General features: G+C 45.9%; 2 protein-coding genes across 2 annotated transcripts; both read right to left on the bottom strand.

Moving 5' to 3' along the window:
• Positions 1 to 6,543: 6,543 nt before the first annotated feature.
• On the bottom strand, positions 6,544 to 8,673 carry LOC125945177 (uncharacterized). Its single transcript, XM_049666789.1, has 2 exons — positions 8,549 to 8,673; positions 6,544 to 6,989 (listed from the first exon to the last, which is right to left on the bottom strand). The coding sequence occupies exons 1-2, from the start codon at positions 8,656 to 8,658 to the stop codon at positions 6,725 to 6,727; spliced, it is 375 nt and encodes a 124-aa protein (XP_049522746.1). The 5' UTR covers positions 8,659 to 8,673; the 3' UTR covers positions 6,544 to 6,724.
• A 1,597-nt stretch (positions 8,674 to 10,270) lies between these two features.
• Positions 10,271 to 13,394, bottom strand: LOC119448400 (glutamate receptor U1-like). Its single transcript, XM_037711722.2, has 6 exons — positions 13,282 to 13,394; positions 12,694 to 12,784; positions 12,449 to 12,610; positions 12,065 to 12,212; positions 11,366 to 11,589; positions 10,271 to 10,522 (listed from the first exon to the last, which is right to left on the bottom strand). Exons 1-6 carry the CDS (start codon positions 13,392 to 13,394, stop codon positions 10,271 to 10,273), a joined length of 990 nt encoding a protein of 329 aa, XP_037567650.2.
• Positions 13,395 to 15,811: the final 2,417 nt, after the last annotated feature.

Here is a 15,811-nt window from a genome sequence, read left to right as displayed (position 1 = left end):
TGTTTGTTGTGCGCGCTCACACCACGCTTGTTCATTCAGTTAGTAATAGTCGGGCCACATTTTCCAACGCACGCTACACATGCAATGCTGCCCGGATCGGCAGTGCAGCGCTACAGGTGTGTCCCTTCGCACGCGCTGCCCACGGGAAGCGCTTCTCATCAACACCACCGTTTCACACGCGCCTTCTCGTGGTCATCGAGCCTCTCTTCATGTCGGTCTACTTACGCCGCAGCACACCTGCTTACTTAATCAGCTCATGTTTACTACAATTGATATTGCTAGCTACCAAAGCCGCTCACCTTACTTCGTATGACATTGCTGTGTTGCTATCGCATTCATTGCTTCGCCCTTAGGGCGAAACTACTTTTTTTCTGTTTTTTTTATTGGGAACCCCGTATTGACCCTTACCCCTGCTTATGCCACTGAGCCACCCTTTTCATTAAAGTTCATTCTCTCTCTCCATGTTCACCTGCATGTTAGTTCTCAGTTTATTTCAATTTCACTTTCTCTTTTAGTGTCACGTACTTGTTCCAAATTCACTTGGAACATAGACAGAAGTGTGACGAAGAGAATGGGAGAGAACATGGAAACCAGTGACTAAAGATGCTTGTCTGTACCTGACTAGGTCCCGGTCCCTAATATCTAGTACACTCGAGCAACAACTCTTACATCGTATCATGGATAAGGAAAAATAAACTTAATAAGGCATATTAATTGTCACACACTGTAGCTAAATCAATTTATATACCTCAACAAGAGCACATAAGCAACAAACAGAAAAATGTTTTCCCACGGTGGAAGTTGAAATCCTGTGTTCAAGAGACCTCACATAACCGAACAAGATTTTATGTGCAATTAGGCAAAGAGCATCCACTATCTGTTGTGGCGTAAACTCAGTACACGATGAAATATGGCTTGGAATCAAATTTTTAAAGAAGTTCCAAAATTGTGTCACCATGTCACGTTTCGTACTACCTAAGCCCTGGAAAAAAATTTATCAGGACTAGGATTTGTCAATGAAGAAAATTCCATAAAGCAGCTTTCTAAAGCATCTTAGAGGCAGCGCTTGGTGAATTTCAATTTCAATATTTCGGTTTTCAATTAGAAAAATAAATCGTTCAGGCAGTGTGTCCCATAATTTGTCCTTGGTTTTGGCAATCGATAACATACAGTAGTGAACAAGAAGTTATGATATTGTTGTCTCCTGTGAAAAATGTATTGCCTACGTTTATAATCTGTTAGTTGCTGTTTCTTTTTCCGTAATGTCAAACAGAGTGAGCGTTGGTGCAGCTAAAGGGACATGCACGTGGCGTTTCTCTTTTTAGTTTCTCTCCTTATTTCATCTCTTGTAATATGTGAAACATCCAGTAACATGCCAAGCCTATCCCACATTTAACCCCTTCAGTAATCGTTAGTGCCTTTCACCAGCACGCACGTATATGTATACCTGCACGTGCTGGTTCGTGTATACATGGTTGCGATACGTTTTTGGAGTACGCCAGTTGTGGCCGCGTTGCGTGGGCTATGCAGTGCGAATAACAAAACATATGGCAGTGAGTTTTCACGAATCTATAGTCCTAGGCTAGCGGTGCGGCATAATGCAGCGCCAACGTTTTGAGCAGTTTAGCTCAGAGGACCCAGAATGAAAAATATCCCATCATTTTGTTCACTACTGTGCATTTCTGAGCTGAAAACTTGGTTTTATCATGAGGTAAGTATTTTCAAATTTTAGGGACCTCTTTTAATCTCATTTTATTTATATGTTGCGAGTCTGCACGTGTATAGTTCGCTCACAAATAGCAATTGGTAACGACCACAGAAATGCAGGTGTTGCGGGCGCGCCAAAACCACGATCTAATTATAAGGCACGCCGTAGTGGACGATAAGCCACTGGCGGATCTAGAGTGAGGGCCCTGGGGGCCCGGGACCCCGCCTTGAGTATGGGAGCACTTCAGCGCTCACAATACTAAACATGCAGATCAATAACCCTAGTCCACAGTGTACATGCAATCAGAGCATACAGTGTAACACGGAAACGAGGGAGTTACTCAAGATTTATGAAGGTGAGAAACATGCCCAAGAGCAAGTATTATTCAAAGTCGGAACCCGTCGCACGCCACCACTCAGGCTACACTGTACAATAATACGCGCTCGGTGACCTACGATAGGCTGAGACCAGTGAAGTCCGAAAGGGCAATCAAAAGAGCTAGTTGGTGGGCTATTTTAAATGCCGAAGCATTTCTATGCTTGCCCACTGAGAAGAACCGTCCGTCCATCCGTCCGTCCCGTAAGATGATCGCTTTCAAAATAGCGTCCTCAGCAGCGAGCGAATTCACCTTCGTGCTACCTTTCGCTTCATCGGCAACGAAGCGGCGAGAACACAGCGCTCACGGAGCTCTCAGCACACGCCGCACTCTGCCCCTTTCGCCGATCGCTTTCAAGATACAAGGGCCACGCGTCCGTCTTCAACGCGAAAGGCTGATTCACACTAGGCCGACACGGCACCGATTTTGGTCTGCCGACTGCTGGCGACACAGTATTTTCCGTCCTTTAAACCGCTGGCCGCAGTGTTTTCCGTCCTGTAAACTGCTCGCGTCATCAGTCGGCAGACCAAAATCGTTCTCGTGTCGGCGAAGTGTGAATCAGCCTGATAAGCGGCGAAGCTATCAGCAGTGGACACTCTCTGTCGGCATCGTGGAACGCTTTCAAGATACGGTCTACGCGGCCGTGCCGCGGAGGGGAGGCGACGTTTAGCTGCGGCACCAAATACGTATTTATATAAAAACGCCACGCGCGTTCGGTGCGAACGCGGGCAAAACGCCGACGGCGTCGACAACAGTTCTGCGCGTTACTGATGCTGCTGCATGTCCAAGTTTATACAGCTGATAAAACTACCATCCTTACTCCGTATAGCTCTCTACTAATTTGCTATCGCAATAGGTGCTTCGCCTTTCGGGTGAAACTGCGATAAATTTTTTAAAACCATTTTTCATTGCTCCCTGCACGCTCACGTCCACGCGATGTCTTCGCTGAAAAGGGACGTCACGTTGCCGGGCAGGAGAAAAGGCAAAAGAAAAAAAAAAAAAACTCGGCGTTCGCATGACTCAGCGAAATGCAGCTCCACTAACGTGAAACCTGGGGAGGTGCGAATCATGCAGTGATGCACCGCTAATGGGCTCATACTAATGACTCATAACCACGTAAACGCGGCCTCCCCATTACGACGACAGAAGAGAAGTGAAATTCTACGCTGGAATGAAGAGCGGCAACGCAGCCAGCTGTGGAAGACGATGACGACGACGCACGTGGGAGCAATGGCACGAGCGCGTGCCGAGCGCGAGCACGAACCGCTTGCTTCAACGCAGGCAGCTGTGGAAGACGACGGCGAATGCGGAAGCAGTAGCACGAGCTTGTGCCGAGCACGCGCACGAGCCGCGTGCTTAGCGTGACTTCTACGACGACTATTACGACCATTACGACAGGAGACGCCGACAGCCCGGGTGCATAAGGTGCTTCGCGCCTAAAAAATTAGCGTAGCTTGCACTGGAGGCGCAATGCCAAAGAGACAGCGGAGCTGATGGACACCTAACTAGTCCTGGCCTTTGGGCTAGGCTAAGCACTATGAAGTCATCCCCAGCATTTCCCGGAATTTATTGATAATTTGTTGATTATCGATTAGCTATTGATTGGCTATTCATTGGCTATTGCAAGGTATTGGCCACGTATTTGGGCTAGGCTAAGCACTACCAAGTCATCCCCAACAATTTTCGGAATTTATTGATAAACAATCGATTATCGATTCGCTATTGATTGGCTATCAATTGCCTATCGATGACTGACTAAGCTTAAGTAGTCCCAACCATGCTTAGCTAGACTTAGTCAGGCTCAGCTTCGCTAGTTCACAGAGGTATGTACCTTTGCGCTTGGACCCACCAATCATCGATCATCGACCCATGGCTTGTGCCTAATAGACTGGCACGAAAGGACAAAATGTTTGGTGTTGTAAGGGCTAAACCCAGATTGCCAGTTGGAAATATGAGGATCATTCTGCGGAGGGAGGAGAAGCGGCGGCAAGAAAGAAAGAAAGGTTGAATAGCTTCTGGTTCACTAAAAAAAAGAGCGTTACGTTTTCCCTCACTGATGCTGTCATCATCGCCGTTGTCTATCTATCACATAAGTTATACCCACTTTGGCAATATGACTAAGAATCGCGTGGATAACATTAAAAGACAACAGAAGTGAACAGTACCTTAGCATTATGGAGGTTCCAAGGCATAGCTCAACGTTGCGCATTGGATTGCACGTAATACACTACTGAAACAAATGAGAAAGAAGTGACACCCATAGGACAAAGCGAATGAATGTATACTTTTCCTGCGGCCATGATCTTCTTACGTTTATATGACAAGGCTCAAATAATTAATCTATCTATTTCTATTTGTGGCAATCGCCAGGTTCTTCCTTCCCCTATTGTGGATAAGCGCTGTGTAAACGTATTAAAGTGCGCGAACTGCCACATTTACGACACCATTTCCTCCAAAGACTGTTCTCAAATTAGAAACGAATTCGCTGTCATATATATATATATATATATATATATATATATATATATAAAACAGACAAGAAAGAATTATACCCACAATGAAGGCACTGCAATTGTGCGGCGTCACCAACGTTGCCAACGATGGTGTCCCAGTCAGAATACAGCTCCCGTGAGGAACACCTCAACACCTACCGTATATTTCCTACCCTTCCAGCGCAGCACGCAGGCGACGTTGAGGACACGTCGGAGACAGAAGACGGCGAGCCTGACAGTTCGCAGGAATGGCCTGCGCTATGGTATGCGCAGATTTGCACTGCATTTCTTTGCATAAAGAAAGCTCTGGGCACATATTATGTGGTACGTATGCTTTATTCACACATGCTACAATACTCATGAAACACTTTCCTCAGATAGTGCAAAATTCTGTCAGTGAATATACATCACGTTGCCTGTTCGCCTCAGCCTGTTCTTGGCAGGCCCGTTCTTTTCTCCTCCGTCTCACTGCGTCTAATTCTTGCGACCGTTGTCGTCTCACCAGCGAATACTTGAGGCTCCCCTTACCGCTGTTTTCTCCGTCTCGCTCTTAGGTTTTCTTGCGCGAAGTTGAATCTAGGCCTAGCTGCGTCGACACCAGCAATGGTATAGGCCAGTACAGAAGGTATACTGTGCCAGGAGACAAGATTAGGAAAGCTACAGGGACCGTGCACGACGTGCGCCTGCAGTCGTCGCATGACTGCAGCAGGATTTAAAGATGATTTAAAAACAAAAACAATTTCACGTACGCAAGCCGTCGAGTGTGCCTTGCGCATCGCCCTGTGTTCTCGTGCACTTTCTGCAGCATTTTGAGCGCCTTTACAAACACAGAAATTCCAGCCCCTCAGATCTCCGTATTATCTTTACCCTTTGCCATCACAGCCACACATTTTTTCATACAAACGTCATACAGCAGTCGTTAGTGTAGAGTGATCATTCGTTGTTGTGCGCCGCGTGTCCGTGTCTGCCAAGCCTAAACATTCGTTTCCAGGTCTGGATGCTCTAGTATGCCCAAATGCGTGGAGGCACGGTACTGCCGTCGCCTCAAGCTGCGACACCAGACTGCACGTCGCCCTCGGCATCGCGGGCTTCCGAATTGTCACGGCTTATGTGTTGAAACATGTAGCAGAAACAAACTATACATGTCAACTGAATGCACGAATTAATTCTGGGGTTTTACGCGCCAAAACCACGATTTGATTATGAGGCACGCCTTAGTGGCGGACTCAGAATTACTTTTGACCACCAAGGGGTATTTAACGGACCCTCAATGCACGGGATACGGCGTTCTTGCATTTCGCCTCCATCGAAACGCGGCCCCCGCGGCCGGGATTTGATCCCGCGACCTCGTGCCTATAGCAGCGTATAACCATTGCCGCTAGGCCACCGCGGCGGGTGTGTCAACTGACGCTCGCTAGCGCTTGACAAAAGTAATAAAAGAGATGTTGAATAATTTTTATTAGCTTTATTTGAGGAAATATTGGTACCTGTAGGTGGCGCCGCCTACTCCTCCTCCTCTTCTCTGACATCATAATTGCCCTCAAACCAAGGGAAATAAATCAATTCTATAAAGCTCACGAAAAAAAAAAATATGTTCGGCACGTGCAAAGCAGATCTCTCATCAGCTTTTAAATGGTGAAAGCAACCGTAATTCTAGCTATTATTGAAGCAGTTACGAGTTTAGTCCTTCTTTCGCTGCCAAACTACACATCAGCGTTAAAGCGTGATTTGAAAAACGCTTGCACGCTTCACCCCGCTTTAGCCTATACTGCGCGAGAAGCGGCAATGGCGGCAGATTAGTACCATCATAGCGGGAATAACTCTAGCTTCCTGAACGCCTCGACGAGAATATGCTTGCCTGTGACGACCTCAATATCGCATAGTGACCGGAAGTTGCGCAAAATTTGTTTGCCAAATTCGCTTAATGTTTTCCAGGCATTATAGCATGTTCAGCTGCTTATTAACGCACACAATCTAGACGGAAGCTGCAAATAAACCTAAGGTTTTAACAGAATACGCTATAGAGACAACTGTTCGTAGCTTTTTATCTTCTGCCTGACGCACTGCCACGGAAGTGCGAGAGCAGACAACGCATCCTTTTTGCCAGCCTGGCGTTTACAACTCTGACAGCGCCGAGCGATCAAAAAGCTAGAAACGTCCGCGTTGCACAGTGGGGCAAAACCGACCGCAGCCTTTGGCGTAGACAGCGCCAAGGCATTCGATAATGAAGGCGGCGAGTGCCAACTGCAGCAGCAGCGCGTACAGGACAAACACGGCCTCTAGGTCCTCGAACTCCAGCATGCGCCCGTCCATGTCGCTCTTGTGGCGTTGTTGCAGCCAGCACGCGGTGGGACCTGGGGACACGTCGCGCATGAAGAACTGCACCATTCCAGTGTCCACCAGCCAGCGGATCCTGCAACGCCATGCACACATTCCTATAGATCAAAGCCAAACAAGACACAGGATCACGGGAAAATGAAGTGTTGAAGGGTACAACAGCGGTCGAACAAGGAATTTCGTTGGGGCCAACGTTTCTACAAGGGGTATTGTTTTCTTCGATGAAACAGGATAAACGTTATTATGAATACGAAAACTCGCTGCCAGGATGATACGCAGCGCAAAAATTAATACAGCCTTTGGATGCCTATGCATTTTCTTCTCGTTAACATGGGACCCACCGACTGTTATTATTGCGATAGCAATTATATGGACACTTTCACCGGATTTCTGCCGTCGCCGTCGTCGTCGTCGTCGCCGTCGCCGTGAGGTTCCGTATAGATAAAATCTTCGCCGCGCGCCGTATGCCCGAGCGGAAGCGTGCGGGGACGCACGCTGTCACGGAGAGCGAACGCACTCAATCTTCCACGCGCAAGCAAGGAAGCGGGAAGCGAGCGCCGGAGGGAGCGGGGGGGGGGGGGGGGGACGCATTTTTACTCTGCCAACAACCGCGCTCGTCGCTCGCTCGCACCGTCTCTTATCTCCACACGGCTCTGACCTTTATGCGCCGTGCATTCGCCGCTCAGTTTCCGTTGAAGCGATAGACCGCACGTACCTTCGCCCGCTGCGACGTATATGCGCTTACTGCCAGCGTTTTGACAGTCGTTGTCTGCAGTCATTCAGTGTGATCTATTCATGTTTGTTTGTGCGCGCTCACACCACAGTTAGTAATAGTCGGGCCACATTTTCCAACGCACGCTACACATGCAATGCTGCCCGGGTCGGCAGTGCAGCGCTACAGGTGTGTCCCTTCGCACGCGCTGCCCACGGGAAGCGCTTCTCATCAACACCACCGTTTCACACGCGCCTTCTCGTGGTCATCGAGTCTCTCTTCATGTCGATCTACTTACGCCGCAGCACACCTGCTTACTTAATCAGCTCATGTTTACTACAATTCATATTGCTACCAAAGCCGCTCACCTTACTTCGTATGACATTGCTGTGTTGCTATCGTTGCTATCGCATTCATTGCTTCGGCCTTAGGACGAAACTGTGACATTTTTTTATTAACTTTCATAACAACAGTGCGCATTACCCGGTGTGCTTTCTGTACGTCAAGAGGGAAATGTTGGAAACTGGTAAGACAACGACAGACCGTGTTGCGTGATCTGGAAAAACATAGATGCGAAACACTGTGGATCATGAATTATCGCGTACAGATGTTGAGCAATGCAAGTAATGGAGTTCTTATGATAGAGAATAGAGAATGTTGTTGTTGGTGATGATGATGATGATGGTGATAATAATAATAATAATAATAATAATAATAATAATAATAATAATAATAATAATAATAATAATAATAGCAGTAGTAGTTTCGACAAGTGGAGTTCTTCATGGCGTCAGGGTTCTGACGAAGACATGTGAGCTGCCCGTTTCTTAGGCCCGCATGTGTAGTATAAACGGCCGGAGGCCAGCCATCGAGAGATAAAAAAACAGCTTGCTGATGGTTCAGTTGAACAACTCCATACGCACCTGTAGTTCATTTCGCGATGAATTATGGGGTCGAAATCTTTGCGGGTCACCCATGATAGGACCAGCAATCCCAATGACTCTTCGCTGAAGTAGAAGAAGCCTCGTCCCATATAGGCGGGACAATTGCGCCGAATCTGGTCCTCCATCGTGCCCTTTTCCTGCAGAAAACACAAACACAAAAGCGGCAAGCCATGTTTTGCTTTCTTCTTTTTTTGTATGCATCGCTTTGGCGCAATTCTATGACGAACGCTACCCTTGGGGGCAGTGTGTTCGTTTTAATAGGCCCCTAAAGCTCCTGATCAAGTTCATAAAGTCCAAAAATTGCCGCTGACTCAGTGCATAGGATGTTTTCGTGCGGTTACATTATCGACAAGTATCGACCATTAGAGTAAACGCGGTTAACATCCTGCAGTACAAGCATACAAACGTAAATAAGGAAATATGCACGGAGGAAAAAAAATGGCATGAAGTCTTAGCAATTAAAAAAAATCTTTGGTGACTAGATATCACAGAAGCTGTCATGCACGACAGCGCGCCATGTTTGCTTCCTGCGCCCAGTAAGCTGGCCTGCATTGGAACACTTTAGCTTTAAGCCACATTGCTATGGCTATAGCACAGTATAAACATGATGGATGCACCTGCTAATACACGCACAGTGCCTCGAGCGGCCACTCGCGCGGCTATTTTGCGTGTATTTGCGGGCTTCGTTCACACTCGAAAAAACACCTTTCATGTAGCACGTATTGAGCAACAGAAATCTGTATCGGGAGTTGTTCATGTTTCTCTACAATTTTCTCATTGCCACTTTTTATCTGATTATAATATTTGACAAGTTTATTATCAATTAACACTAATTATGCAATTAGGCGGAATGCAAAAAAAATTATCTGAGTATCTGCAAGCGACGGCAAACAATATTACCTTGGTTCCATCCAGCTACATGGCGTTTGCATATTTTTAAAGTTTGGCTAAACTTATGTGGGACACCCTGTATTAAACGCACGCACGGCGCCCTTATGTGTAATTTGTATGTGCCTTTACACCTTTCCTCATCTTTCTTCGGCGCCGTTTGCGTAACCCTTCGAAATCTATTATATGTAGCCTTTCTATACACTTGCGGTGCATACGACGACATAAACAGGCATATATATATTGTGGAGCATCCTTAGAGATGAAGGTCTTGTAGAAGAAACTATATACGTAGGTTTTAAAGGAACTATACCGGAATAATGCAGTTACGCTAACACGGATAGCAGATATCCCAGAAGGTCTGCACTAGCGTTGCCCGTTGTTACCACTCCTCTTTATTATACGTGATCAGCACGGAAAAGAAGATAGAAGCAAGTTCGGTTATAATCATTCGTATAAATGAAATGGTATGGTGGGAAAGCCATGTGTTCCGGTCTTAATGCGCGCCGATGACATTTTGTTAGCTGCTAATTCGAGAGTCAATCGCACTCGAAACATTCTATTTTTTCCCATCATGCACTCGTAAATGTGGCCTGATCGGCGCTAACTATACAAGCCTGTACATTTGTCTAGAAAACTACTAGTGCGTGTGCACTGTGTCTGCTCCGGGCCACTAGCAGCTACGTTTACGTAGCGGCAGTTATATTTATAATATATCTGATGTCTGGTACATGTATACACCCTATCGCAAGAAAGTGAAGACCAGCTGCCCATTGCCGACAAATGTTGTACCTGACGTGTCTCTAGTCTGGCTTACGACATGCCTGTAAATATAACTCTATCCATCATGTGGACACAGTGAACTACGCAGTCGCGAAGAGCCGCAGACAATGAACTGAGCGCAATGTGCCAACGCAGGTATGGGCTCACCTCCTGAAGCATGACGGCCTTTCGATCGAGGACGTCGCGAAAGTTCATGTCCGTGTATATCTCGGACGGATGCAGCTCACCGCCCGTCCGTCGCACCTGATCGTACACGGCTGCATACGAGTCTTCGTTTGTGTACTGCACATACATGCCACAGGTTATACTCGATGAGCAAAATTGGATGGGAACGATTGTCCAAGCGAAACAACGAGAAAACGTAAAAGACTCATGCGCGGAAAAACCTCGTTGGGGTGCTTTGTAAGGCTCGCTTGTATTCGTTGACTGTATTATGGGACACTCTGACACTGGCTGAATAAAAGATGCATCATTTGAATTTGCTCAAATGCCGTACTCGAAGTCCTCATTGCGTTGAGTTTAGTGCATCAATCATCTGAGTCGATTCGCGCATTTCCTCCATCAAGCCGGTGGACTAGCAAGACGAGCGTGCGATCAGAATCTCCTTGGCAGTACCATTGAGTGTGGGTCGCCATATTCAATCACGTTCTACTAATGCTTTGTTTCAGCTTCTGAGAAAGCCAAACGAACATGTTTTGCTAAAGCCGTAAGCACGAATTCTAACCAAATAAATAAATAAATAAATAAATAAATAAATAAATAAATAAATAAATAAATAAATAAATAAATAAATAAATAAGTAAATAAACAAATAAACAAACAAAAATAAATAAATAAATAAACAAATAAACAAACAAAAATAAATAAATAAATAAATAAATAAATAAACAAATAAACAAAATAAATAAATAAATAAATAAATAAATAAATAAATAAATAAATAAATAAATAAATAAATAAATAAATAAATAAATAAATAAATAAATAAATGTTCTGCAACATACAAGCAAAAGACCGCCCGCACATGTCTTTGACGACGTACTAGGGAATTGCCGTATGCTACACATGCGGATAATTTCCTTGTGATCGACTCTTCCGCACTGTGTAAGATGTTCTCAAGCTCACCAGAAATAGCTCGGTGAAGCCAGCGCTGCCGAACAGCAGGATACGTGTGTTGGGGTTTCGCAGCACGTCGGCAGTCGTGCGTATGCGTGGTGCCTCGACTTTGACGAGCAGGTCGGCGCGCATGCTAGCCGTGAAGAAGTTCATGGCAAAAAAACTGGCCACCAGCCAGAGGCAGTGTAGGCCGCGGAACACTACGCCCCCACCCACGTGCTCCGTCGGTGAGTCTGCACACAGAAGTAGTGGATGTGGTCAGTCAACAACAAGACACCGAGAAAGGTGTCGTCACTTCGTCGTCGCAAAATTGAGAAAATTCACTGTGAACGCACACTTTTAGTCACATACAGGTTTATTTGTGCGCAGCTTTGAATTACATGTAATAGTCCTTGTCAAAAGGCTACGCAGCGCATTCATCGTATACGGCATGTCTTTCGGCTGTGTGGTGTGGTTCCCATGACACTCCTGACACTCCATACCTTTGGGTGGTGAATACGAGAGATCTTTTAATTTTCCAGGGCGTTGGAACTTGCTGCATACCACAGGAAGTCACTAAAAATGTCTGTAGTCGGCCTGACGGTCACAGGCAACGTAGCCTGCATACTTTTGACAAAAAAGTGTACACGTTTGACTTGTCACTGCTACAAAGATAAGACAAATCAGCTCGGCGCATTACACATGCCGTCATCCGCTGAAGAGACATACGTTTCTGCATGGTGGCGGCGAAGTAGATGAAGAAGATGTCTCCGTACGTCCGCAGGAAGCCTTTATCATGTTGCATACGTGGCAGCCTGACCAGCTTGACGCTCAGGTAGCTCAGCAACAAGAGGGTCAGGCCCACCAGCACCCACAGCTACAGAGCAAAGAAAAATTCAGGGGTCACGCCAAGTTTATGGTGCTACTTGTGCAGACTTACGTGGCAGAAGTATTTTTTGTGGTCTTGCACTAGAGTGCATTGCATGCACGCGAGTGCATTAACGTACCAAGTGAGACTCCCCGGTGATATTATTCGCAGGTTTCAGCATTCTTACTGCGCTTCCCAAAACAAAGCTGTCGCTTTGCACGGAGATGGTATACCTCAGTACATACCTCAATGTCGAAAGGGGAGACCCTGGAGAAGACAGCGCTGAAGAAGGGCTGCTTGAGGCCGGCCAGGAAGCGCAAGTTGTCCACAAGGAACACAGAACCGAATAAGAATTCCCCGTCAATGATAGTGGTGATGAGAAACGGACCCACGGCGAGTTCGCTTTCCTGCGCCAACCGCAACACTCATCGACCGCACAAATATGATGCACACCAACGCCAGCTAGTTCAACAAACGACTGCTAGCTCACGTTTCTCTGCAGGTCCCCGAGCATGCCTGTCCAGGTTCCATTGGGAACCCTGTACCCCCACATATTGTCCTTTGGGGCCTTGTACTTGTACCTGCATGCAAGTATGTCTCCTGTTGCACCAGTACCAATGATCATCAACACAGAAATCACTTTTCATCATAATGATTGAATATGTTACAAAACGGCGTAAATATATTTAGGCTGTGTCGGAAAGTACTATGTCCTGAAATGAGTGAAAGTGCACGTACCTCGTCAAAATAATGAAGGGCATTGAAATTATTTACGCAGGTTTGGGCAGCAATTCATTTACATTTGATGTCACATTGAGCAGTGTTGTTTTTATGTTTAGACCCCTCCTTTTCAGCGTAAGTTAGTGATCATCCCTATTGAAGAAAAAACTTTGTTCCGTATATATACTCAAGGCGTAACAGCTCCCTCGTTCAACGTGTCGAGGTAAAGCACAAGAAAACGATATTCAATTTGTCAGAAACGCCGTTCCATGAGCCCGCTATTACCCTATAAAACCTGTTTTCGATCCCTGCCAATCAAGGGGCCACGATTCCGCATCGTAAACATGTTCCCGCTTACCGCAGTCCCATGGAAGCCGTTATGTTGTCGACGATGGAGCCGGACAATCCCCACAGCTCGTCTTCGTCGCAGTTGTCTGTCAGGTGGACCGAGTACGGGCGCCACTGAAACATTCACAACTTCGCATTGCCTTCATCGTTACGTCCACTCGCGTTCCATACACTGCACAAATTTGTGAGATGTTCGCAAATCACGTCGCTGTTATCATAATAACGTGAACATGTGAGTTCACCAGGTGCTGTGGTAGGAATTCTGAGCTAGCGCTCCATTATTACTCATTGTTAGTACATTAATAATAACTAAAAGAACTATAATCAACGTCTCATTCGAACCGTGCCATCCCGCTGCGACTTCGGCAACTTGTTTACATGCGACCGCATGTGCGTGCGTAAGTGTGTTGATGACGTCACGCGAATGTGTTTCCGGAAACTTGTGACTCAACCCTGCGCTCACTGAACATAAATATAGTCTACTAGACGCACGTAATTTGGTGGCCTTATTTAAGTCTAATTAACGCAGTGGGATGGCACAGACAGCATGCTACTAGACTTAAGAGTGCAGGAGGGATTCTCACCATTCTAGTACTTTTAAGTCACATTTACGTGCGTTGTGGTGAGGGTTCTTGATGTCAAAAATTATGTCAGGGACCTCACTCAACGATAATCAATGTGGAAAAAACGTTCGTAGAATATAGATTATGATATCGTCACTGTCTTCTTTTTGCCATTCTTAAGCTTACCGACTAATAGTACACGCAATCCAATTAAAGCAAACCATAAAAGAAATCGTCGTACAGAGAGGCGGGCTCAAGCTAACAAATTAACAAATTTCGCGTGGCAACCAGTCACGACATCTACTACACTGAACCGCATGCGCAATGGCACCGATAGAATATGCGTATTTGTAGATATTACTAGGACAGCAATTTAGTGGAAGCCTTTCTGCATCTTTCTTAAGTTGTACCTCTATTATGATCGCGGAATCATGCATATCTCGGATGGCTGGTCTGCTCCTCACTAACAAGCGTTTTTAGAGATGCGATGTTCATTCAGATTTTGCGAGTCCTAAGCTCACGTCGTATTTTTTTCGTCAAAATACATAATAATAAAACCGCAATAGACGGGCGCTTGACTGATCATGCCTTATATGTACTCCGTGTTTGGCCATTATTCAGTCTAAACTGATGTTCTCTTTCTTAAATTTGAGTCATTCGTCTGAGTCACGACCCTTATTGGCGACGTGAGAAAGCTGATAACACGGCAGTGTTATTGGAAGACAATAACAAAAGAAAAACAACAAGCGATGTTTTTGAAGCTTGCAGCAGTGGCATACTAATAATATTAGGGTGGACAGGCTGGTGAATCATTAGTTACGAGAATCAAAAACTCACCGGCTGAGACGAGAAACGCAGCGTCCTGTTCGCATACTCGTCCTTGTACAAGTGCCAGGTATTAGGCTGTTCAAAGCAAACAAGGAAAAAATATAGTGCTCCCTAAACATCTGTCTTCATTGCGTATAAGACGGCTATCCTCACCATTTTGCTGGGTCTGAATATGTGGCCAGTCGCTTCCCTCCTTTCAGACCTTATGAATGATGACGCTTCGCTCACATTCGGGTATTGCCATCCTTCGCCGAAGCTCATGAGCTTGCAAGTATTTTATTTCTAGCTCTTGCGACATGCAATGGGGCATAGCGTGATTTGCTAGACAGTTTCTGACGTCCTAATTATTCTAAGCGTCCACTGGGGCCCCGTTTCTGGGGAGAGTCTGGCAATCGATGTGCACCTAGAAGATTTCTGTCGCGACAACCGCCCCCCAGTACCGGCTCAGAGTCGTTACGAGCGCGTCTATTGAACGCGCTGCTAAGTTATTTTATATACATTTTTTGCGGTCTTTGCAACCACATCGATTCGACCAATTTGCTCGCTACGTGACTTGCATGAATCCGCGAGATGCTGGATTTCCAGATTTCGTGCTTGCGTTTTTCTTTGCTCTTCACAATTCCTTCATTCACTGTCTGAAACCTGATCACTTAATGCTTTCAAAAATTCGAAATCAAACTCTGCTCCTGGGTTGAAACGAGGCAAGTGTAAGGTGATAGGACATAGCAATAAATGCCGGAAGTATGCAAGAATGTGGTTATCAAGAAGAAGGGGTCAGTGAGAACGTCAGTGCAGCACGTAGTCAACAAATAGGAGCAAGGCATGAAGTAACTGCTTTTATCTTACCTTGTGTTTACTCTTCAAGTCTTATACTAATTTCTCTTTGGTACTGTGACTAGGCTCCCCGTTTTCTTTTTCATCTCTTGAGACATGGTGTCTGCTGCTTCTAATGGTTGACTAGGAAAGAGCGAGAACGACCGCACCGAATCCTGCAGAGCTGTATATCCTTGGGTAATGGGCGCAAAGCCCCTCCGACAGAACAGTATACAAATTGAGAAATCAACAGGTAGCAGCCATGGTGTTTCTTTGCTGTCTTAAGCATTGTATGTGCTTTTTGTATCAGATCGCTGAACAGAAGGTGGCGGGTTT

The sequence above is a fragment of the Dermacentor silvarum genome, chromosome 4 (assembly GCF_013339745.2).
Source record: "Dermacentor silvarum isolate Dsil-2018 chromosome 4, BIME_Dsil_1.4, whole genome shotgun sequence".
Taxonomy (NCBI): domain Eukaryota; kingdom Metazoa; phylum Arthropoda; class Arachnida; order Ixodida; family Ixodidae; genus Dermacentor; species Dermacentor silvarum.
This window is presented reverse-complemented; position numbering and strand designations above follow the sequence as displayed.